This window comes from Notamacropus eugenii, chromosome 4 (genome assembly GCF_028372415.1).
Source record: "Notamacropus eugenii isolate mMacEug1 chromosome 4, mMacEug1.pri_v2, whole genome shotgun sequence".
Lineage (NCBI taxonomy): Eukaryota > Metazoa > Chordata > Mammalia > Diprotodontia > Macropodidae > Notamacropus > Notamacropus eugenii.
Window position 1 is genome coordinate 28,051,167 of NC_092875.1, and position 25,409 is coordinate 28,076,575.

The window sequence follows — 25,409 nt, forward strand, 5'->3', positions numbered from 1 at the left end:
CACTAGACTGAATCATCTGTTTCTTCCACTGAGTTAATTAGACAAATTGCCTGGCATTTACACAGATCAAATCCTCCTGGTTTTGTCTCCAAGGTAGCCTATTCCACCTTCTCCTGAGTGGGGAAAAAATAAGAAAAAAAAACCACTCACACATGTGCGCACACACACCCAATACCTCATGACAACATCAGTCAAGTTTGCGGCCACATTCCAGTGGCACCTCTTGTCACCCTCCTCCTGAGATGCAGCAGGAAGTCTTTCTTTTAAGTTCTTTGATTGAGACTTTATGTTCAACAGCAGGAGTGCTAGGACCCCAGTTCGGGGAACTATGTTTTTAGGAAGTATATTGACAAGCTAGAGAGGATCTGCCCATACAGAACTTTGTGGATCCCTTTAATTACTTTAAATATTGCTCCTATTAATATCTTTGGGGTTTTTTGGAGAGGGAGGGAAGGAAAAAAGAAAAAGTGATAGCTACATGATAACTTTGCTATATATTTAATAGCAAATTCTGCATAACAGAGTTGCAGTTTCATATACAATCTTTATTTTCTATTCTACTGTTATGGAAATGCTCATTTTATTTCTTACATTCAGAATAAAATAAAAAAGAAACTCGATAGCAATAAAACAAGCATATAGACAGGAAAGATATTAGAGGGAGACACTGGAAATAAATTGTTATTTTTTCATATAAAAAAAACTGGTTTTTGCATCCCCTCCTTTTTAGGTTATAGCCCTTCCTTCATCCCTTATAAGAAAGAATGAAAAAATGGAAGGGGGTGGAGAAGAGAAATTCTGCATAAACAACCAGCACATCAATTGTGTTTGAGTATATACAATATCCCAAGTCCATGGTTCCCCACTTCTACAAAGATAGAAGGAAAACCAGATCTCATTCTTAGCTTGTCACCTATCAGCAGTCTCAGAACATGGCTTAGCATCTTGAGGAGGGAGGTGAGGAAGAGGATGATAGTTAGGGACTGATGTCCTCTGTGTTAATGCAGTATCTTGCAGTCTACCTTCCTCAGGAATTCTCAGCCTTAATAAATCAAGGCCAATGCCTTATAGTTTGCTTTATTTTTACTCAGATTGTTTCTTCTTTAAAAAAGTGGTCCAGCAGTAGTTCTCATCAGCCTGCTTCCATGACCGCTATTCCACAAGCTTGGAAGATCTGGAGATAGAAGATTGATTTTTTGGCTTAAAAACAGGAAAGTTAAATGGACACAAAGCTCTCTTTATGATTGTATTCTTAAAAGATCTCGTATAGTTAACTTGATAACAACATTCTCCTCCAGTCATAGTCCTGTAATTTGGAATCTATAAGAGATAGGTAGATCTAGTATCTAGATACCAGAGTGGTATCTCTTGTTGAAGTGGCCTTTGTGTCCTGTGACCTCCCAGAAATGAGCACTGATGAATTGATATCAAGAAGTTGGCATTTATCCTATGCAAGAAGTCACTGACTTGAATTTTAAGGGTCCTTGTGCTGTCCTACAGGTTATGGATACTTTCATAAATAATTATTCTGCCATCAGAAATCACAAATGGAAAATGGGAAGGGACTTTAGAGGTCAGTCCAACCCCCTCATTTTACAAATGAGGAAAAAGAGACCCAACGTCCCACTCCAGTCCTTTTCCTGTTATCTGTACCAGTTGTATCAAATAGAGGTAGGGGCCACTAAATCCTATATAAGGATCTCTGCAAGTGACATATTGACTTAGAAAACCACATATTCACATCATTTATATCCTGTTATATATATCATCTCTTATTTTGTTAGATATTTCCCCAGTTACATTTGAATCTGGGTCAGGTATCACTCAGCAATGTTGCCAGTACAGAGCTGGCCATGTGACTGACATCTCTTGTTTTGTTTATATCCCTGTTTCTTGTTCAACTTTGCTTAGAATATGGTCAAGTACTTACGCTGAGATGCTTTATGCTTATGAAAGGCATGGTATTGAGTATAGGAAGGTAATCATCTCTGCACTTTGCCCCAAACAGAGAACATATGGAATATGTAGGTGGCTCAACAGATGGAATGACGGATTTGGAGTCAGGAAGACCTGACTTAAAATCTGGCATCAGAAAATTTATTAGCTGTGTGACCCTATGTGAGTCACTTAACCTCAACTAAAAAACTGGAGTTGACTCAGTACATTAGCAAGAATCTTGGGGTTTAGGGGTAAAAGTTTATGGACTGGGACCTCAGAGATCATCTGGTTCAGCCTCTTCATTTTAAAAAAGAGGAAACCTTTAAGGTAGACAGTCTTAACCTGAGGTCCTCAAGATTCCCTTCTCTAAACCCCTCTTCCCCAAGGATTCATAGATATGTTCCAGTCAATCAGCGGACATTTATTAAGAATCTACTATGTTCCAGGCACTCAGCTAAGTGCTAGGGGTACAAAGAAAGGCAAAGAACAGTCCCTGCCCTTGGTGAGCTCCCTATCTGATGGGAGAGAGAAACTACATATGAAAAAGCTATGTACAAAGTAAATATTAAATATTCAACAGAGAGAAGGCACTAAAAATTAGGAAAGATTTGGGAAAGGCTTCTTGTAGATGGTAGGATTTTATCTGGGACTTGAAGGAAGCCAAGAAAGCGAGGAGCCATGGATAAAAAGGGAAACTATTCCAGGTATGGGGGACAGCCTCTGGCTTTTTCTCTGGGAAAAAAAAAGCATTTTCTATGAAAATGCCAAGATGTTTTATTCAAAGAACAGCAAGGAGACCAATGATGTCACTGGATTGAAGATTACATGGTAGGCCATAGTTAGGGGTGGGGGGAGATATAAGGCATAGAAAGACTGGAAAGGTGGGGGAAGTGCTAGGGTATGAAGGACTTTAAACACCAAAGTCTTTTGTATTTGAAGCTAAAAGCAATAGGGAGGCAGCATATTTTATTGAGTAAGGGGTGTGACATGATTGGACTTTCACTTTAGAAAAATTACTTTGGCAGGTGAGTGGAGGATTGGCCAGAAGTGGGCAGGAAGACCAGTTAGTAAGACACTTCAGTAGTGTAGTCATGAGGAGATGAGGGTCTGTACCAAGGTGGTGGCAAGATCAGTGGAGAGAAAGGTCCATGTTTAAGACATTACAAAATTGAGATCATTAGGCCTTGGCAACAGATTGGATATGAGCGAGGTAATAGATAGTGAAGAGTCAAGCTCTGACCTCAAATGTGGTCTTTTCACTGAATCTTAAATTAAATTAAATTAAAATCTTAATAAAAGGATTTGTTCTGTAAACCTTAAACTCATTCAAAAGGCCACACTCAAGGACCTAGAAGGCTACATGTGACCTTGAGGTCACAAGTTCTCCACCCCTGGGATTCGTGGTTGGGGGACAACTTGATTGGGATCCTGGATGACTGGATGATAGTGTTCTTGACAATAATAGGATAGTTTGGAAGTGACAAGGGTTTGAGGAGGAAGATAATGGTTTAGTTTTGGACTTGTTGAGTTCAAGATGTCTCCAAAACATCAAGCTCAAGATATCCAATAAGCAGTTGGAGATGTTAGAATGGAGAGAAGTTAGTAATAGAAAAGGCATTTTGAGAGTTATCAGCAAGGAAATGATCATTGAATCCATGGAAGCTGATGAGTTTACCAAGTAAAACAGTAGAGAGAAGAGGAGAGGGGATGGGAGGAGAGGAGAGTAGAGTAGAGAGAGGAGAGGAGGGGAGGAGAGGGGAGGGGAGGGGAGGGAGAGATAAGAGAAAAGAAGAGAAGAGGTCACAGGATAAGTCCTATAGGACATTCATGGTTATTAGACTTTATCTGGATGAAGCTCCAGTAAAGAAGACTGAGAAGGAACAGACAGATAGGCAGGAGGACTACTTTGATGGTGTCAAAGGCTGCAAAGAGGTCAAGAACAATGAGGATTGAGAAAATGAGCTTCATGAACCTGAATGAGGAAAAAAATCTTCATTTTCACTAACCTGTAACTCAGAAGTCCTTAACCTTGGGGTCCATGAACCTCTTAAAAATATATAGCTTATCTGCATTTTAATAGAATTGGTTTTCATGATAATCCTGTGTACTTTAATAAAGAACATAATCCAAAGTATTTTAATATATTTAAATTGTATTACATCAAAAGGCATTTAATAATTCATTTTAAAGCATTATTTTCAGAAGGGGTCTGTAGGCTGCCAAGTGGGTTCATGTAGAAGCATCCTGATAAATATTCAATAATCATCTCTCTGAGAGAAAAAAACATAGGAATGCTATATTTTGAGTTTCATCTTCATTATTAACACTTTCTTAAGTCTAGGCAATCAACAAAACAACATCAAGCCCTGGTTTTGACATTTTTTGCTGATTTTAGGGGTTGTAAATGTTCCCACTGAAAATTAATCAGTTCTATCTGGCTCCAGCACACCTCTGGATTCATGGCACACACATACAGGTTAAGAACCTGTGTTCTAATTGAAATTTAATATTTCCATCAGTCACTTAAAATATGATTCTAATAAGGGGCCCGTAGACTTCAGGGTCCAGGACACGAAAAGGGTTGTTGGAGCTCTGAGATCCTTTCCAACACTACATCTATGATCCTGTGAAACTGAGGCCAATTATGTTTTAATCTGTTTCATACTGCATTCAAGAGAGTTGTGGGCATATGTGGCCTCTAGGTCATGTGTTTAACACTTTCAGAGTAGTTGAACAAATGGACCCAACGAGCACATTAATGATTTAATGTTAACTTATAAAGAGATTTCCAGTACAATATTAGAGAGTACTGTGTCATTTAAAATTTTTTGGAATTAATTGGAATAAAAAGCATAGATGAAATGCTTATTAAATATGCAGATGATATAAACCTGGGAAGGGTAGCTAACACCAAATAACGGAGGAAGGAACTGGAGAGACCTTAGTAGGCTAAAACATTGAGCTGAACTGGATATGATGAAATTTTGTAGGGACTAATGAAAAGTCTTATACTTGCATTAAAAAAAATCAACTTCACCCACTTGAACCTACCAATTTTCAGTTAAGAATGGTAGAAGGCATGGCTAGCTAGTAGTTCATCTGAAAAATATCCAATGAGAATCCACAGGACAACATGGTAGCCTAGAAGTCTAAGGGCAACATGGTATCTGAGAAGTGTAAGGTGAATGTGAATACCATTAAGAGAGCCATGGTATCCAGGATAAGGGAGATAATAGTTTCACTTTAGCCTTCTCTGGATGGAGCACTTCTGGATGATTGTGTTCCTTTCTGGATGGCCAATTTTTGGAGGGATCTTGACAAGCTGGAGAGTATGAGTCAACCAGGACAGCCCTGGGCCTTAAGTTATCAATCAATCAGTGAGAGTTGTCTTCATGTATTTGAAGGACTGTCATGTCTGGCCTTCAAGAGGAAAACTGATAATAATGAAGGGCAGGGATTACATAGCCAAATTTATGCTTGATGAAAGGGAGGAAAAGATCCCTTAACCACTAGTGCTATCCCAAAGTAGATACCCAAGGAAATAGCTGAATCCTACTCATTGGAGAGCTTTAAGTACAGGTCAGTTGACCACTTCTAAGGAAGAAGGACTTCTTGTTCAGGTCCAGGTTGATATAGAGAGATTCTGAATTTCACAAAAGTAATGATAGAAACTTTATTAACATCAGAAATGAGAGTTAAGTAGTAGACAGAAGGGGCCTGGAATGGATTTTGAGTCAATTGAAAATGGGAGTTCAGGCAGATGTTTTAAGATGATGGTTTGGGGCATAAACACAGCAGCACATTTAGTTACAGATCATGTATTCTCCTTTTCTCAGGCCACCAGCAGCACCTTAGATGTTATTAAATAGTCTTTTTTTCATTCTTGGTGCTTGTGACTCCTTGAAGATTTCTTCCTATCAGTTCCAAAATGGGTTTGACTATCATTGGTGGCCATCTCATCTAGCCACTCTTCAGCTAAATGAGAAGGGACTCCTACAAGAGAATATATGAGGATGATATAGGTGATCATTACAAGGGTAACATGGGGAAGGGGGAAGTAAGGTGCAGTAAGTCAATACATCAGTGATCTGTAGCTTTATACATATGGGAATTCCCTCCCCTGACAGAAACTTGGCATAGACCCAGAAAGGTTAAATGATTTGCCCATGGTCACAAAGGTAATAAGTATCAAAGGTGGAGTTTGAGTCATGAACCTAGGCCTTTCTGAATCCAACACATGTTGGGTTGTTGGATGCTGGGGTATTGGTAGTAATGGGAAAAATAATGATCACAGCTTGGATTTCTATAGTACCTTTCTGTCAAAAAGATCAAGGAAGATATTCTTGATGTACAAGATAGTAGGTCAAATAGTTTCTTCTAAAAGCACCCCCAGTTCTAGTCACACAGTCATAGTCAATCAAAAAGGGTGCCATTCCTGACATTGTTACATATAAGAACCAGTTATAGAATATCTTCCCATGTTCAGAATTTCTCTTGGAAGCAGGTTCCTCAGCTCTTTCCATATGGGGAATTATGTCAATAGTACTCTGCCTATGTTTATAAGAACTAGGCTCAGTGACCCCTTTACCATCCCCCTTTACATAGACAAAAACCCAGGAGCATGGAGTGTGCAGGTGGAAGAATGATGTTGCTGAGGAAGAAGTGAGGAAGATGATCTGCCTATTGGAATTTGTAGAGTAGGATGTTCATGGTTAGCAGCTGTGCCATCATTAAGACTCAACTCTTTGAGAGAGGCTTTGGTCTGTATCTCAAGAGTGACTTCGGATGTTCAATCATCTTTTCATGTCTTCCATGACTCTTGTGATTTGTGAGCCTGTTGAATTCTAAAAGCTTTGGTGAGCCAACAGAGAATAAGAATATTAACGACTGACATTTATACGGTGCTTTAAAATTTACAAAGTACTTTCCACACATTTTTCTCATTTGGGACTCGTAACAATCCTGTGAAGTAACTACTGCAAGGTATTACTACAATTCCAAACTACTATAAGGTAACTACTAAGTTCAAATCCAGCCTCAGACACTTGCTAGCTGTGTGTCCCTGAGCAAGTCATTTGACATCTCTTCCTCAGTTTCCATATCTGCAAAGTGGGGATAATAATGACACTTACCTTTCAGGGTTGTTGTGAGGAAGAAATGAGATAATTGTACAATTCTTTACAGACTTGAAGGCACTATATAAACGCACTATGTAACTATTGTTTTTTCTTCATCGTCATCATCACTCCATTTTACAAATGAAACTCAGGCTCTGGGTACTTAAGTGACTTGCCCAGGGTCACACAGCTAATAAGTCTTGGAGGTGTTATTTGAACAAAGGTTATTTTTTTTACTCTCCCTTTAATACCATATCCACTGATGTAGTAGCCTGTTTACGTGTATGAATTTTAATTCACTCAGAAAATATTTTTTTGAGTCACTGTGTTTGAAGACAATGCTCACTTGAATTTATTAATCTCTTTTGCCAGCTTCCCATTACTATAAATACAAACAGCAGTTCATTTTCCCAGGTAAGTTTCATAGTTATTCCTCGCTATACTTAACAAGTTTGGGCATTATCCTGGAGTAGTTGGGGCACCATCATGGAGGTGGAGTTTGGATGTTTTATCCTGGAAACAGAACTTAGTCTCCACATGGTCAAATGTGGATAGTCATTCAAACAATACCGTGATGGAAGTAATGTTTTACAAAGATTAAACTGGCACTGGTGTTCACAATAGATGGGCAGGAGAGGAGAGACTGAGTCAGGGTAGAGTGGCTGGGGAGGCCATTTAAGAAGCTATTAGAATAAACATGACATGTTTTTCTCCCTTCCCCATGTTTCACACATTTCCAACTTGTATAAATGCAGTGCCTTTCATCTGTAGGAGGGCCTACCTCACTGTTCATTCAGTCTAGTCTCTTCTGGCCTATAGAATCAGACTAAATTGTCTTCTTGAAATGGACTTGTTTTGCCAGTCAGTTATGGGGAAATCTTTCTGAGGCCCCCTTTGCCTTTTAAACATGTTCAATCAATCAACATTATTAAGGAACTGGAGTCAGGAAGCCCTGAGTTCAAATTTGGCTTCAGACACTTACTAGCTGTGTGACCCTGGGAAAATCACTTAAGCCTGTTTGCCTCTGTTTCCTCATCTGTAAAATGAGCTGCAGAAGGAAATGGCAAACCACTCCAGTATCTTTGCCAAGAAAGCCCCAAATGGGGTCACAAAAGTTGGACATGACTGACACGATTGTACAACAAAAAATTATTATTTTATTATTTTGTGCTAAGAGAACCAGTAAGAATGGAGAGAGAGTGAGCAAACATTTATTAAGAACCTACTATGTGCCAGGCCCTGTGCTAAGAGCTAGGGATACAAAGAAAGGCCAGAGTCAAGGCTTTTCTCTCAAGGGGTTCATAATCTAATGGGGGAACCATATGAACAACTAGGTACCCAAAAGATCTACACAGAATCAACTGGAGACAACCAGAAGAGAGAAGGTCTTAGAATTAAGGGGGGGAGGGGCTTCTTGTAGAAGGTAGGACAGGGACTGGTGAGGTCCAAACTGAGTCAATTAAAGAGGACATTGTTCGGGAGTCATGAGACAGTTGAAACTAAAATATATTATTGACTATTGGTCGCCTTCTCTCTCTCTAGGAAGCATGTTTTTTTTCTTTACTCTTGGTTCTTTTGTTTTCAGATGTGGTCCCAGTGCCTGAGACACCCAGTAGAGCACCCCAAGTCATCCTCCATCCAGTGAACTCAAATCCAATGTAAGTAGAGCTCTTCTAGAAATCTGGTGACCTCAAAGTCACCCATTCTTCCCAGAGTCTTCTGCCCAGGGCTCCCCCACTTCAGAGGGGAGGAAGAGGGAGTTGGTCCTCACTGGTCACTAACAAGTTCTGCCTTGATGGCATGAATTATGATCTAGGCATGTTGGTCAAAGTACTCATCTGGAATTGGGGAGGGGGTGGGAGAGGGAAAGTTAATACAACAAAAGCCCTTTGTACTGTTCCTTGGAATGACAAGCCTATCCTACGGTGTAGAATGGCAGCTCTTCCAGAGGCACAACCGGAGGTCTTGTGGAAAGATATCTGTTCTTAGGTAAAGCAGTATTTCGTAGTGCAGAGAGTGCTGGAGTTGGAAGACCAGGGTTGCAATACTAGCTCAGTTTACTACTTCCTGTGTGAAATCCCTTGACCTCTCTGGCTTTCATTTCCTGGAAAATGAAGAGGGTAGACTGAACGGTGTCTGAGGGCCCTTGCAACTCTCAATCTGCTGGCCCTAAGGTCTGTTCATTTCCCTTTTCCTGGATCTAAGGCAGAGATATGTTGTCACCTCTGGGGATCCCTGAGAGAGCAAAACCATTTTTCATAATACTAAATTGTCTTAATTTCAAATATGGTAAATATTGATAACTATAACCCACATAAACAAAAGCTCTTGAGGACAAGTTCTCAGTAATTTGTAAGAATATAAAGGGGTCCTGAGACCAGAAAGTTCTAGGCCAAGGTTATTATCTGGGTCTGAGAACTTGTATGTGTGGATTTGACATTTTGATAACTGTATTTCAATAGAATCAATTTCCTTTTAATCCTATGTACCTTATGCATTTATGATTCCGAGAAGGGGTCCACAGTTTTCACTAGACTGTCCAAGGAGTCCAAGACACAAAAATGCTTAAATCCTTTTAAAGGGCCAGTTTTAGAGGCAGAGTCTAGGCTAGGGGTGGGGAACTTGTAACCTTGAGGCCACATGTGGCCCTCTAGGTCCTCAAGTGCACCCCTTTAACTGAATCCATACTTAAATGCAAATGCATTTGCAAGCAAAATTTTGTTGAAGTGAAAATCAAAGAAAAAGTAGAAAGAGGCTTAGTTGAGGGGTGGTAATAGTTATTAATTCAGCAAAACTAAGCAGTACATCAAACATTATATACAGTATTTTTCATCCCTAGATCTCCACCTCAACAAAGACAGGAAGGAGGTGGCTGGTTTTTTCATTTTCCTTTTATATCCTTTGTTACAGGAGGTGATCCTCTAGAAAGTGAAAGGCTTTGTATGGAAAGATAGGTGATTTTAAAAACAAAAGGCCTTTTGTTTTATAAATTTCGCTTTGTTTTAAGAAAATCCAGGGTAACCTTGAAGAAGACAGAACTTTAGATAGCCTGAGAGGGGCTGTTTGAAAATAGGGAGAGTCAGTTTTGCTCATTATATCAATGAGTATTAGCATCAGTTTTTGTTTCTTAATTTTAGCACCAGCTGTCAGAGGCACCTTCTGCATCAGCTGCTCTCCCAGCCCAGTCCAGGTGCCAGAAGCACAGGGACCCTCAAAGCTCCCAACTGGAAGTAATTGCCCTTTTCACTAACCATGCCCTATACCTTCTGTAGGTAGCACCCTTGGGTGATAGGTGAGCAGATCCAGTCATTAGCCACTCCCTCTTCAGTTATTTCTACACATATATATATAGGTCAGTGATTAATCATCCTGGACGATGCAGATGTGGGAACATCACCTTGGCAGTCCCAACTTGGTAGCTTGGGGAGATGGCAATGGAGTGGATTGTATAGGAAGCAGAAAGAGTCCTGGGGTTGGAATCAGGAGACCTGTGTTCATAGCATGCCTCAGGTGCCTCCGTGTGCCACATGGGGCAAATCACTACCTTTCTCAGAGACCCAGTTTCATCAGCTGCCTAATGAGGAAAACTCGAAAGGTTATCCTGTATAAAAGGGATTAGCTCTGGTTCTGCTTGGCCCCAGAATGCAGACCCAGGAGCCATGGATAGAGAGAAGTTGCAGAGGTAGATTTAGGTTTAATTTCCTAACAATAAGAATGACCCCAAAGTGGGATGAAAAAATTCTTCCCTGACCTCTTCCAGCAGACCCTGAAAGGTCACTTCTTGAAGACAGTGTCAATGAGATTCTTGGTCAGCTATGGCAGTAGTGGATGGGATAGGGAGATGAGATGATCTCTGAGGGCTCTTCTAATGTTGCTTCTGTGTTTCAAGGGGTGAGTGTTAGGGAATGAGGGGAGGGAAGGAGTACCCCACTGAGAGCTGTGTATTTTCTACTTCATCCATGACAAGAGAATTTGGAATTTAAATGTATAGCCCTGAAATCCCAAGGAAGGCCCTGAAGCCAGGAAGGTCTGGGTACAAATCTCATCTCTGATACTTTCAGACTGTGTGACCCTTGGTCAACTCAACCTTTCAGGGCACCGGGAAATATTTTTTTTTTATGTCCTGGACCTCTTTGGCAGTCTGATGAAGGCTATGGACTCCTTCTGAGGAATTTTTTAATGTAATAACTAAAACATAAGGAATTATAAGAGAAAGAAATTATATTGACATTATACATATATGTATACATCTATGTATACACACAAGGTCATGGACCCCAGGTTAAAAACTCTTTTGCTCTAAGATGCAGAGAAAGTACCCACCTGCACTAGCAAAGGGACTTTTTCTTCCGGGAGATCCTCACTCCTAAAATTGATGAAAATTATAAATCTGGTCTAAACAAACAGCAGAGATATCCCAGAACTTTGTGTGTACTTATATGTGTACCTGTTGCATGTGCATATGTGGGTGTTACCCCAACAGAATGTGAGCATGGCACATAATAGATAATCATTAAAAGTTTGTTGAACTGAATTGAATTGAATAACTTTCCACTAAACTGAAGGAAGAATGACTAGAGAATGGGGAGACCTTATGGTACAACAAAAGAAATTTATGATTGGATCAGAGAGTCTGGGTTCAAACCCTGATCCAGACACAAAATTGAGCCCAGTTCCTGTATGGCCTTGGTCAAGACACTTTACTTTCCTGGGCCTCGGTTTCCTGATCTATAAAATGAGGTCATTGGACTAGCTGACCCTTGGGGTCCCTTCCAGCTCAAGACCTAGAATCCTATGAATGCCATGCATGGTGTGCTTTTTCCACTGAATGGTAATAGATCTGGAGATCCCTAACTGTCTAACATTGATAGTCAATTTCCCAGCAGGAAAATGACATTGGTAATACATTTAAACCAACTGATAGAAACAGTCAAGGTGGAGGCAGATTGCAGGGCTCCATTTGTATTTCATCCTACAGACAATAGGCAAGTCATTTAAACTGACAGAGGATTCGTAGGGGCAGCAGGGCTGGGGTAGTAATGTAGTAGCTTCTTCTGCTTTAATAATCAGATTCAAAAGGAGGGCCTTATTTTGTTGGTGAGTGGGGTCTGAGGAGAAAAGCCAGTCACCATTGTCCACCAAGATTGGGTCTCAGCTTCTCATCACATCAGCTGTCTCTATGGCAATTACAGTCAGCCTTGCTCTAAATAATTGGATAATCCAAGAGATAACAAATAATGCTTTGCTCTTCAGAAATCTCAAAGCGAAGTTGAAAGGACACTTGGCTAAACATCCTCCAATTATTCCTAATTGTGCTGGAGAGTTAACTGACAACATGGCTCAGGCCTTCTTTGTGTCTAGGATATCAGAGAGCATCACATTTCCAGAAAATTTATTAGATTCAGTTTGGAAGACAGGAAAGGGACATAGGGGCAAAAATGATAGTTAGCAGTTAGGTAGTACCTACTATGTGCCAAACACTGTGCCAAGCACTTTACAAACATTATCTTACTTGATCCTCACAACAAATCTGGGATGTAGGTGCTGTTATTATCCTTTTTACAAATGAGAAAACTGAGGCTCAGAGAGGGGGAGAAGAAACTTATAATAGGTCACCAAGTGCTAAGTGGCCAAGTCAGGATTTAACAGAATCCATGGAGCTGAAGTTAGCAAGACCTGAGGTCAGATCTCATCTCAGACACTTACTAGTTTCATGACCCTGGGCAAGTCATTTAACCTTAGTTTCCTCATCTGTGAAAGGGGTATGATAAGAAAGGACACCTGCTTCTCAGGTTTGTTGTAAGGATCAAATGAGATAATATTCATAAAAGCCCTCAGCAAACCTTTATATGCTGATATACGTGGGTGTATAATGGAATGAGTTCCAGCCATGAAGTTAGGAAGACCTAAGTTCAAGTTTCACTTCTGATGCATCTAGGCTGTGTGACCCTGGGCAAATTATTTAACTTCTCTGAGTCCTGGACCACTCTCTAAAGCTCCAAGGTGCCTAGCAGGGGCCAATCTGCATTGGTAGGAGTTTCCTTATCTGAAGTTTCCTTTACCCATTAAAAAGCATTTACTAAGTGGTTACTCAGTGCCAGGCACTGCCCTGAGCCAATGAAATCAAGGTCCAATACAGCCCAAAATAATGTACAAGTCATCTGGTAAGCACAACAATTTTTGTCCTCAAGGAGCTTACAATATAATCAAGGAGGACTTGGATCATGGAAAACAGCAAATACACGACAGAGCCGCTAGGTGGTGCAGTGGATAGAGGGCACTGAACTTGGAGTCAGGAAAATGGATTCAAATCCTGCTTTCAGATACAAGCAGTGTAAACCTGGGCAAGTCATTTAATCTCTTTGTGTCTCAGTTTGCTCACTTGTAAAATGAGAGGGTTTGGGTTTATTGGCCAATAAAGTCCCTCTTAGCTCTCAATCTATGACACTATGGACATATATATGTATATGGATGGATGGATGGATAGATAGATGATAGATAGATAGATAGATAGATAGATAGATAGATAGATAGATAGATACGGAGAAAGAGATATCTATATCTATATCTATATCTATAAATAGGAAGTGATTCAGAGATTAGGGAAGAAAATTGATGACTGGAGTGGAGAAAGGGGATCATGAAAGGCATGAAAAGGAGTCAGCCCCTAAATTGAACCTTGAAAGGATCTGGGAGGCTACAGGGAAGGAGGTCTATTTCATGTCATGAGGCCAACCTGTACAAAGGTACAGAGGAGAGAGATCCAGTGTCATATATGGGAATGGTAAATAGGCCAGATTGAGAAGAGTTGTGTGAAATAGCCCTGGAAAGTCAAAGTGGAGGCAGATTACAAGGGCTCCATTTGTATTTCATCCAACAGACAATAGGGAGCCCTGAAACTTCTTTAGGAGAGGAGTGACATGATCACCCACATGCTTTAGGAAAATCAGATTAACAGTTGTATGGAGGATAGATTGGAGAGAGGAGTGGGGAGGTAAGAGACCAGTGAGAAGGCTCATGGAAAAATCCAGAGGAGGGCTAAAGAAGGCCAGAACTAAGTCACTATAATGGACAGATCATTGGACTTGGAATCAAGAAACTGTAAGTTCAAATGGAGCCTCAGATACCTCTTAGCTATGTGACCCTGGGCAAGTCACTTCACCTATCTGCCTCAGTTTCCTCTTCTGTAACATGTTGATAATCATAGTACCTCCCTCCCAGGCTTGTTGTGTGGACCAAATGACACAATTTCAAGGTGCTTTGTAAACCTTAAAGTGTTTTATAAATGCTAATAGTAACAACAGCATTAATAACTATTCTTATTATCATCTCTATAATTATGTGAATGGAAAACAGAAAATGGAAGTTATAAACTTTTTTGATTCCTGGTTTCCTCACCCTAGATAATATTCAAAATATAAAACATACAAAAAATGGGAAGAGGAGGCAGGAACAGGGGAGGAAGGGGGCACTCCTCCCCTGCTAGAACTCAGAAAGGTTACTGTATTTGAAACTTATTAAGCAACTAGGATTTATTCCACTTGGTTAAAAGATTATTTTAGAGATGGAGTAATCCAGAGGAATAGTAATGCCTGATCAATTTTCCAGTTAAACCCTGTAACTATGTATGTAAACAGCTGAAGTCAATATGTTGGAGTTTCCATGTAGCCATCAATTAAAACTATTTTTTCTTCTCCCCTAAAGCCTGGAAGGAAGCCCATTGCTTCAAATTGAAGTGGAGCCAACATCAGAGGTGAGAATCATGGGGAGTTCAAAGAAACTTTCTCCATGTAGAACCTGAACTGGCTGAAACTTGGCTTTAAACCAGTGTCCATAGAGACAAGGCAGGTTGGGAAGGGTGAGGGAGGAGGGGAGAAGGCAGTGTGTGGCCTGGGGCTGGCATTCCACCCTCCAAAGTCCAAGTCAGGAACAATTAAAATAAGCTGACTATTCCCAGCTTTGGGCTTAATGGACCATTATATGTAGACATCACTGGAAACCATGTTGTCCGGAAGTTGGCAGGGAATCAGCATTGTCTGATGGAAAAAGGAAAAAAAAAACAACTGGGAGTGGGGTTAATGGAGGGAGAGTGGGTCATGACCCATAGCCCTGTACTTGGGGGAGGAGAAGGAAAAGGGAAGGGGATATGGGGGTGGAGAGTATCATATGTTCAACTGAGAAAAACCCATCAGGAAAGTCCGTAAGGCACACTGAGTGCTTAGTGAGGACCCACTCTTTATGAAGGGGGGGGTCCTTGAGGAATGAAAGGCAAGTGGATAGACCCATCAACAGAGCCCATCTTAGCTTTCCCAATATGTCTTGGAGCTAATAGGATGATGATTCACATTTCCTGAGAAAATCATTGCCCCAAGCTGATCAATCAATCTTTATGAAGCATTTACTGCGTGCTATTATTTTATTTTGTTATTATTTTGTCATTTTAGTCATGTTCGACTCTCATGCTCCTATTTGTGATTTTCTTAGCAGAAATACTGGAATTGTTTGCCATTTCCTTCTCCAGCTCAATTTACAGATGAGGAAACTGAGGCAAACAAGGTGAAATGACTTGCTCAGGGTCACACAACTAGTAAGTGTCCAAGGTCAGATTTGAACTCAGGAAGATGAATCTTCCTGATTCCAAGCCAAGTGCTCTACGCACTACAGCTCCACCTAGTTGCTCTTAGCACTGGGGTGCTAAGCACAAAAAAAGGCAAAAATTTTGCTCCACTGATAAGAATTTTTTTAAAAATTCACTAACCTCCTTGGGTCTCAGTTTCCTCATCTATAAAATGAAGGGTTTAGAATAGATGATCTTTGAGGTGCCTTCTAGCTTTGATCTTAAGTTACTTTAACTAGTGAGGCCCCATTTTCTTCATCTGGAAAATCAACTACTCCTTGGCCTACCTACATGCTAGAGATGTTGAAATGCTGAGCTGAGAACATCACTAAAAATATACATTTAGAAAAACATCATATCATCATACATTTACCTGGAGATATATTTAGCCATTCATTTTTCTTTATTATTTCTTAAAAAGAAATGATTTTCTAATTTTTTTACTAAAATTTTACAAAATTAAATTTTACTAAAATTTACTTTAAAAGAAATATTACATAATGCAATGAACACTGTAGCCTTCAGATCACCCCTTCCCCAAATCCCAGCCAGTTAGACCAACGCAGAACTGAACAAGAATCTCCTCTTTCAGAATTCACAACAGAGGGTCAACTCAGCATTCTCCAGAAGACCTAGAATCAGGGGGAATCCACCAATTCAATTAATTTAATTCATCAAGCATTTATTAATGCTACTATGTGACAGTCACTGTGCTAGGTGCTTGGAATACCAAGACTAAACAGAAAAAACCCTGCCCACAGAGAGCTTACATTCTATAGGAAATGTACCCTTTGCTGCTTAGCCTCAGAAAACACAAGAGTGGAAGATTTAGGCTTACTGTAGGGGTTGGGAAAATGGTGGAACCATTTGAGATCTATGAAGGAGTTGCAAGCTAACTCATGAGAGTGAGTTTCTTATCACTGGAGGTGTTCAAATAGAAGTGGGAAGGTCACTTGTTGAGGGTGCTTCAGCAGGGGTATCTGTTCAGGTATGAGTGGGACCAGATGGGCACTGATTTCCCTGGAAATTCTGAGAATCTGTGATTTTTGTGATTCTTACCAAGGGATGAAAGACCTCAAGATAAGGTCAAATGAGGATTGACCCAAGAGATTGAGGATATTTATGGTGCAGAAGACTAGAGTGGGGTGGGAGGGGAAGTATCTGAAGGACTCTCATATGGAAGGGGGATTAAACTGGGCCTGCTTGGTCCCTATGGGTAAAATTAGCAGCACAGGTGATTTGCACACAATCGAAGGGAAAATTTCTTAACAATTAGATGCTTAGGACCGCAGATCTAGAGCTGGAACAAATTTCATCTAGTCCAGTCCCTTTCTATCATCAATGAGGAAACTGAGGCCCAGGGAGCTGAAGTGACTTATCAAGGGTCTTCCAGGCAGCAAACATCAAAGTCAGGATTTGAAGACTGGTCCTCTGATTCCAGAACTCTTGTTCTCTCCACTTTACCATACTGTCCCCAAGTAGAATGGTGGGAGGGAGTGTGTCATCACTCATTGGATGTCTTCAAGCCAAGGACGGATAAATGACTACTTAGCATTGTCCCTGAGATTTTTTGTTCAGGGGTGGGTTTTAGCTGACACCTCTGAGGTCCCTTCCAGCTCAAGATTAAGTGACATGTTGACAGTAGGTGTTGATCTAAGCAAAAATGTTTGATCTGTGATTTCTAGCTAGGAGAGAGCTGAGAGGCATTTGAGTCTGATCTTCTCATTTTACAGATGAGAATACTGGGCCTCAGGGAAGTTTGGGAAATACCAAAGCATCCAAGGATTCCCAACTCCCAGTTGGATGCTCTCTCCCTCGTTTTGCATTTCCTCCACAACTGTTTTTATTTCTCTTTCCTGCCTGCCACAGAATGAGGAGGGGAACAATGAAGCTGAGGAATCGGAGGATGACTTTGAGGAGATGAACCTCTCACTTCTCTCTGCCCGCAATTTCCCACGCAAGGCCAGTCAGACCAGCATCTTTCTCCAGGAGTGGGACATCCCCTTTGAGCAACTGGAGATGGGGGAGCTCATTGGCAAGGGCCGATTTGGGCAGGTGTACCATGGCCGCTGGCATGGGGAAGTGGCCATAAGACTCATTGATATCGAGAGGGACAATGAGGGCCAGCTGAAGGCCTTCAAGCGGGAAGTCATGGCTTACCGGCAGACGCGGCATGAGAATGTGGTGCTCTTCATGGGGGCCTGCATGAGCCCGCCCCACTTGGCAATCATCACCAGGTCAGTGCCTTGCTTGCCAGTTTGGCCATAGGGCTCCCTAAACCTGATCAGTTCTTTTACTCTTGCGTCTGTCCACCTGCCATCAAGTCAACTGTCTACTACCTGGCATGGTCCAGATTATCCTGGGCAAGCCAGTATCCTAGTGAATAGATGCTCTATGTATGTTTTGTGTTAGTACTAGTACAGGTAAGTGTATTTAGTCCTGTAGCCCTACAGTGAATTGGTTCAGTGGAAAAACTAATGGGACCAAAATCAGAGGACCTGCATTTAAATCTCGATTCTGATACTACTTAGTGGACCTTGAGCATGGTGCTTAATATCCCCTGGTCTCAGTTTCCTCATCTGTAAAAATGAGGGGGTTAGACCCGATGGCCTCCAAGATCTCTTCCAGCTATGATATCAGGTCATGAGCACTGAATTTGCAGTCAGTGGACCTGGGTTCAAATCCTAACTCTGTTTACTTCAACCTGCAATGACTTGGTATAAATCACTTAATCTCTCTGGGCCTCAGTTTCCCATTTTTAAAATGAGAAGGTTAGATTAAATAACTAAATTTAGTATTTATTATGAAGCATTTACAATGTATCAGGCACTGTGTTAAACACAAGAAATACAAATACAAAAATGAAATTATCCTTTTCCTCAAAGAGCTTCCTTTCTAACAAAGAGAATCCTCCTCTCAATGCAGCAAGAAGGTACATTACTTTATGAATATATAAGCTCCTATCTCTTGGCAGGGCAGTCAGGTGGCTGCAGGCCAGGAGTCAGAAAGACTCGTCTTGTGCAGATTAAGCAATGAAAGCAGAATTTTTTGTATATAGTTTCATATAGTTAAATTTGGTTTCAGTTTAACTATTTGGAAGCAATCCATAAGTGTTTATTTAAATTCCCCATGCTGGCCCTTCATAGCACCGACCTCATGGCCACACCAATTATACCTTTGGTATAGCCCAAATTCCATGGCACCTCGTCAGAATGTCCTTTCTTCCAAATTGTGACATATTCTATTTTTGTTGTTGTTGTTATTAAAGGCAGCTATGTGGTGTAGTGGATAGTGCACTGGGCTTGAAAGGAAGTCTTGAGTTCAAGTCCAGACTCATAGCTTAGTGGAGGAGACAATACATATGGAAGCTGTAAAACATATAGGAAAGTCCCATGGTCCTCAGGATGCAGTAGTGAAAAGATGGTGATATCCCTTTTTTCACTGATAAAATCATATCTATTTTTGATGTTGAACCATTTGACAGTACCAAGGACTTTGGTGGTGAGAACTTGATTGACTGGGTCTTCCTTAGCTGTGGCTGCTGAGGTGGTGGGGTCAGCAGCCCTGGCAGAGGTTAATGCTAGATCTCATCTGGAATAACAGCTCTAAGTACGCTGGAAACAGGTGATGGTCTGGGTAGAAGGGGGCCAGAGCCACCACTCTGAGGACTCTTGAGTGGCAGTTAATGTTGGTGTTGGTGATAGAAAGGAGGTACGAGCATCTTCTCCACAGTGATCGCTTCCCTTATTGATGTATATGGAGATTCAGCTAAAAGCAGAAATGGTAGTCTGCAGGACATTGCTATTGCCAAGGTCCTAGGGGTCACTGTCCTTAGCTATCTCCATCAAACATCTGAGTCAACTCTTAAATATTTGAGGTCTATTCCAATTTGCTAATTAATCAGTTACTCCTTTCTAATTTTCAATTTCATTTTTTCAGTTAATGAAAATCCACCTTTTTTTCTCTAATTCCACCCCACTCATTGAAAAATTATGAAAAACACAACTTTTATAATATATAATAAAGTCAAGCAAAACAAATTCCCATGTTGAATATTTGTCTCTCTCTGTGTGTATATATATAACATGTATATACACACATACATACACATACATAGATACATATATATACATACATATATACATAAATACATGTGTAGAAACACAAATATATGCACACAAATACATATCTGTATATGTAGACAAATATGTAATATATGTGTATTGACTATATATTCATATTTACATCCATATATGGCCATTTGTATTTGTCTTAATCTGCAGTCTGAGTTTCTTAACTCTCTGTTGAGAGGGGAATTGTGTATTTTACCACATCATTTAGAATCATAGTTGGTTATTACATTGATCAGAGTTGTTGAGTTTCTCAAAGTTGTTCATGTTTGCAATATTTTTGTCATTATATAAATTGTTCTGGTGCTTCTCACTTCACTATATGACAGTTCATCCAAGTCTTCCAGGGTTTCTCTGAAACCATCTTCATCATTTCTTGCCACACAATCATATTCCTTCACATTCATACACCATGACTTGCTCAGCCATTCCCCAATTGTTGAGCAACCCCTTAACTTCCAGTTAGGGGCTACCAGGAAAAGAACTGCTATAAATACTTTTGTATACATGGGTCCTTCTCTTTCATTGATCTCTTTGGTTAATGATCAATCCTTTTTGCTTCTTTTTCTCCTCTTCCTCATCACCCGTATCTTGCTTATGCTGATTATCTATCACCAGCTAATTTTCAAATTTTCATGTAAGGAAGCATCTGTGTGTTGTAAAAACCTTATTGATGCTTCATGGTGTCTCATGGTTTCCTCTAGCTCTGGCTGGTGCACCCTATTGCATCTTGTTCAACTCATCTCTTGCCTTACCTTGTCCCTTTTATCACCATCTTTCTTTTCTCTTTCCAGACTCTCCAACTTTGCACCACTGGCTTACTTGTTGCTTCTCGTACATAACACTCCATCTCTTATCTCCATCTCTTTGTACTGGCTGTTTTCCATGCATGGAATGCTTTCCTTACTCATGGTCCCCTCTTAGTTTTCCTGGATTCCTTAAAGACTCAGTTCAGTTCCCACTTTCTACAGGATACCTCTCCATATACTGTCAACAATTATCAGTGCCTTCCCTTTTAAGATCATCTTTCATCTCTCCATCTCTCTGCCGCTTTGTCTTTCTTTCTGTCTCTCTATCTTTCTCTGTCTCTTTCCCTCACACACATATATGCTATATATATTATGATATATGTATATGTACATTCTATATATGTGTTTCTGTACATACTATATATGTGTGTCTACACACACACGCACGCACGCACACACACACACACACACACACACACACACACATATATATATATATATATATATATATATATATATATATATATATATATATATATATATATGTGGAGAGAGAGACAGAGACAGAGACAGAGAGACAGAGAGAAACCTAGAAACAGAGACAGAGAGACAGAGAACACGAAACTTGTTACCTGTCTTCTCCTTCATTAAAATGTAAGCTCTTTGAGGTCAGGGACTACTTGTTCTTGCTGCTTGTATCTCCATTACTTAGCCTAGTACCTGTCCCGTAGTAAGTGATGAAATACTTATTAACTTGATGTACTGAAGGTTTGGGGGATTGTCTCTGGTGTAGATGATTTCATTCACCTAACTGATGAATCAACCAGTAAACATTTTCTAAGTACTTACTATGTGCCAGCACCATGCTTAATATGAGACTGAAAAAAGGGCAAAAATAGTTCCCATCTTCAAGGAGTTTACACTATAAAGGGGAAGGCTCTTCATGACATCCAAGTCACCTTGTTGCTGGCTGCCATGTTCTCTTGCCATCTTCTGTCTTTACACTTCCTCTTTATTCCTCACCCTAACCATTTTTAAATTGTTGTTTATACAAACCATGGACTGCAATTATGCATATCATCACTGTCTTGCCCCACCAGGGCATCTTTCCATTAGCAATCCTCCTGGGAGAAAGTGATTGTTATGAACCAAAAATTAAAATGTGTGACTTATTCAACCAGGCAAATGAATGGATGGTTCTTGTCTATTATATGTAGTATTCTGAAATTCCTCACAAGGAAAAAAATAAATAACTGCCTAGAGATTTCACAAATAACTTGTCCTTTTCCCAGTACTGTGAAAGATGCTCTGGCTTTGGGAAATGTAATTGGAGTTTTAAGTGTTTGGTATTTTCTATGAAGCATCCAAAATCCTAGTGGTGGACAGTGGCCAAAGGCAATAGTCTTTATGCGGTGCCATCGTATAGATTTATATTTATCTTTTGGTAGGTTTTTCTTTCCTGCCTTTCTGTGGCACCCCTCAGCAATAGGCAGATGCTGGCCATCCCATCTTCTTATCTGCATGTTCCATTGGAAACCAAATATTTGAGTAATTTGATTAATCGCTACCTCTTAGATATTAGTTGGCTAAGGGATATGGCTGGCCATTGGCCAGCCCAACTGGAACATTTTTTGGACATTGAGTTATTTTACTGAGAACATAAAAACCAGATGATTATGTGGCATATAACCATAGAAATTCACAATGGTATGTTCTTGCCAGTTACTTAGTAATTAAAATTGAAGTTAACAAGTAATTCCAAGATTAGTTGCTAAGTATCACAGTATGGAGGGCTCATGAGAAGACAGTGTCCAGCAATTAGAAATCACATAATACCTTACCTAAGATCTATTTCCCTTCATCTAGAGGCACTAGAGGGAGTTCAGTTTTGGTAAGGAAGACCTTGGTTTATGTCTCATCCCTGACACAAACTGTCTGTGTCATCCTGGGCTATCTCAGTGATCGAGGAAATTCTCCTGAATCTTCATTACATGACAGTTGATGATCTGCTTGTAATGACCAATTGTGATTCTCCAAGATCTTGCTACCTGCCTCCTGACAGAAGCAATGGGTTCAAGATGCAGAAGGAGACATATATATTGGGACATGTATGCCAGCTCTAGGCATTTCCACTGATTCTCTCCCTCGACATCTCTATCCCCTACCCTTCTGTGGCTTTTTTTGAATCCCAACTAAAATTCTGCTTGCTACAGGAAATCTTTTCTAATTCCCCCTTAATCCTAGTGCATTTCCTCTGCTGACCATTTTCAGTTTATCCTGTGTTTTATTTGTACATAGTTGTTTCATGTTGTCTCTTCCATTAGATTTTGCATTCCTTGAGGACAGGGTCCCTCTTTTTCCTTTCTTTGTAGCCTCAGTACTTAACATAGTGCCTGGCACATAGCAGGTCAGGTACTTAACAAGTATTTGACTGACTGACATAGACAATGTGGGGATGTAATTTGCATGACTATATATATTTGTCTTTATTTTCTTTATTCTTTTAAATCGAGGGGGCAGTTCAGAAAACAAATGTTAGTTTAAAAATAAAATAAGATGTAAAAAAATAAGAAATTAGAAAGTAGGGGCAGTTTCCACAAAGCCAAAAAAATTAAGTTTTTCTCTTTTTAAAATTCAGTTCAATAAATACTTATTAAACTCCTCCTCTAGGCAAACCATGCTAGGTCTTGAGGGTATAAAGACAGAAGTAGAGATCGATCTCTGTCCTCCAGAGCATTGTTCTGAGAAATTCAAATAAACATAAAGAAATTAACAAATGGCCATGGGCAAGTCATAAGCAACTGAGTAAATGAATAACTAATAAACAGATGAATGGATGAATGAATATGAGGTAAGCAAAAACAAACAATAATTATTGAATTCAGTTTTTTTTAAATAAAAATCCAGGCAGCATTTGAATATAGTTTATTAAGCTGTACTTAATTCTAGGATGCTCTAATGCCTCCGTCCTGCCAGATGGTTTCTCAGTCAGTGGAGTGGAGTGTGGTAGCTAGAGGTTAGATGTCAAAGAACATCCTACACACTATTGTGACAGCAAGGGTTGATTTACTGAACATTTAATGAGGACCTGATACATACTAAGCATTGACACCAAGTGTGTTTAGATTAACTCAAAATAAAAGAAATGTTTGGCTTTTATTAGGGGAATTTGATGAATGGGGATGAGCTAAGTCAGGTAGAATCATAGAAATTTAGAACTTGAAGGTACCTTACAGATAATTTAAAAAAAAATTTGTCTTGCCTCTCTAAGTTTCATTTTTCTTTTTCCTTCCTTCCTTCCTTCCTTCCTTCCTTCCTTCCTTCCTTCCTTCCTTCCTTCCTTCCTTCCTTCCTTCCTTCCTTCCTTCCTTCCCTTCCCTTCCCTTCCCTTCCCTTCCCTTCCCTTCCTCCCTTCCTCCTTCTCTCCTCTCCTCTCCTCCTCTCTATTTCACCTTTGCAGCATCTCTCTTTTATGCCTTATTTTCTCCTCTGACACTGTGCCCATCCTGGTGCAGACCCTCATCACTTCACACCTGGATCATTGCCATAGCAGTCGATGGGTCTGCCTGCCTCAAGTGTCTCCCCACTCCACCCATCCTCCATTCAGTCACTAAAGTGATTTTCCTAAAGCAAAGATGATCATGTCACACATACATGCACACACTCAACAATTCCAGTGGTTCCCTATTACTTTTAGAATGCAAAGACAAAAATGAAACAGCCTATAGGCAGCTGGGTGGTGCAGTGGATAAAGCACTGAGTCTAGAGATAAGAATTCCTGAGTTGAAATCTAGTCTTAGGCATTTACCAGCTACGTGACCTTGGGCAAGTCACTTAAAAACACCGTTTGCTTCCGTTTTCTCAACTGTAAAATGGAGATAATAACAACACCATACTCTTCCTCACACATTTCCCAGCTCCAGGCATTTTCACTGGTTGTCCTACATGCCTAGAACTCCCTCCTCATCTCCATCTCCTGCTGTCTCTGGCTTCCTTCACATTCCAGCTAAAATCCCACCTTCTACAAGAAGCTTCCTTCTCTCTGTTGATCATCTCCAATTTATCTTGTCTATGTCTTGTTAATTACCACATCTATATCTATCTATCATCGATCTTCTATATCTATATCTAAGATAGATGTCTAGGTATAGGGATGGGGGTTCAGTGAGGAAGAACAAGCAATGTCACTGTCTGGTATCAGTTCTTCTTAATGGAAAGTGCAGCCCTTCACTATACTATAGTACTAACTGCATGTATATATATCAATCATTCAGTCAACAAACATTTTTTAAACATCTGCCATGAACTAGATACTGAGATTATATGTATATCAATCATTCAATCAACAAACATTTATTAAAAATCTACTATGAACTAGATACTGAGATTATATGTATATCAGTCATTCAATCAACAAGCACTTATTAAAAATCTACTATGAACTAGATACTGAGGTTATAGACATAAATGAAACACTCCTTAGACAGGTAGGTGGTACAGTGGATAGAACACTGGGCCCCAAGTCAGGAAGACCTGAATTCAAACCTAACCTCAGACACTTACCAGCTGTGTGAACCTGGGAAAGTTCTTTAATCTATGTTTTCCTCATTTTCCTTAAATGTAAAGTAGGAATAATAGTAGCGTCTACCTCATAGGGTTGTTGTGAGGCTGAAACCTGGCACATAGTAGGTACTATGTAAATGCCTATTCTTTTCCCTGTCCCTTCCCCCCCATCATCAAGAAATCTGAATGTGAACAGGGGAGACAAAAGGTATATATGTAAGTAAATACAAGTATATAAAATGTAAATGCAAGGTCCCTTTAGGGGGAAGAATGTTGCCATTAGAGGAAATCAGGG

At 40.1% G+C, this 25,409-nt stretch overlaps 1 protein-coding gene across 1 annotated transcript in view; it reads left to right on the forward strand.

Annotated features, from left to right (window-relative positions):
- The window catches only part of KSR2 (kinase suppressor of ras 2), a 590,333-nt gene that overhangs the window by 467,774 nt on the left and 97,150 nt on the right, over positions 1 to 25,409 (forward strand). Inside the window, exons 11-14 of the mRNA XM_072600313.1 lie at positions 7,428 to 7,469; positions 8,641 to 8,713; positions 14,760 to 14,808; positions 17,542 to 17,909. Of these exons, the coding sequence (XP_072456414.1) occupies positions 7,428 to 7,469; positions 8,641 to 8,713; positions 14,760 to 14,808; positions 17,542 to 17,909 (532 nt within the window). The remainder of the gene's footprint in view (positions 1 to 7,427; positions 7,470 to 8,640; positions 8,714 to 14,759; positions 14,809 to 17,541; positions 17,910 to 25,409) is intronic.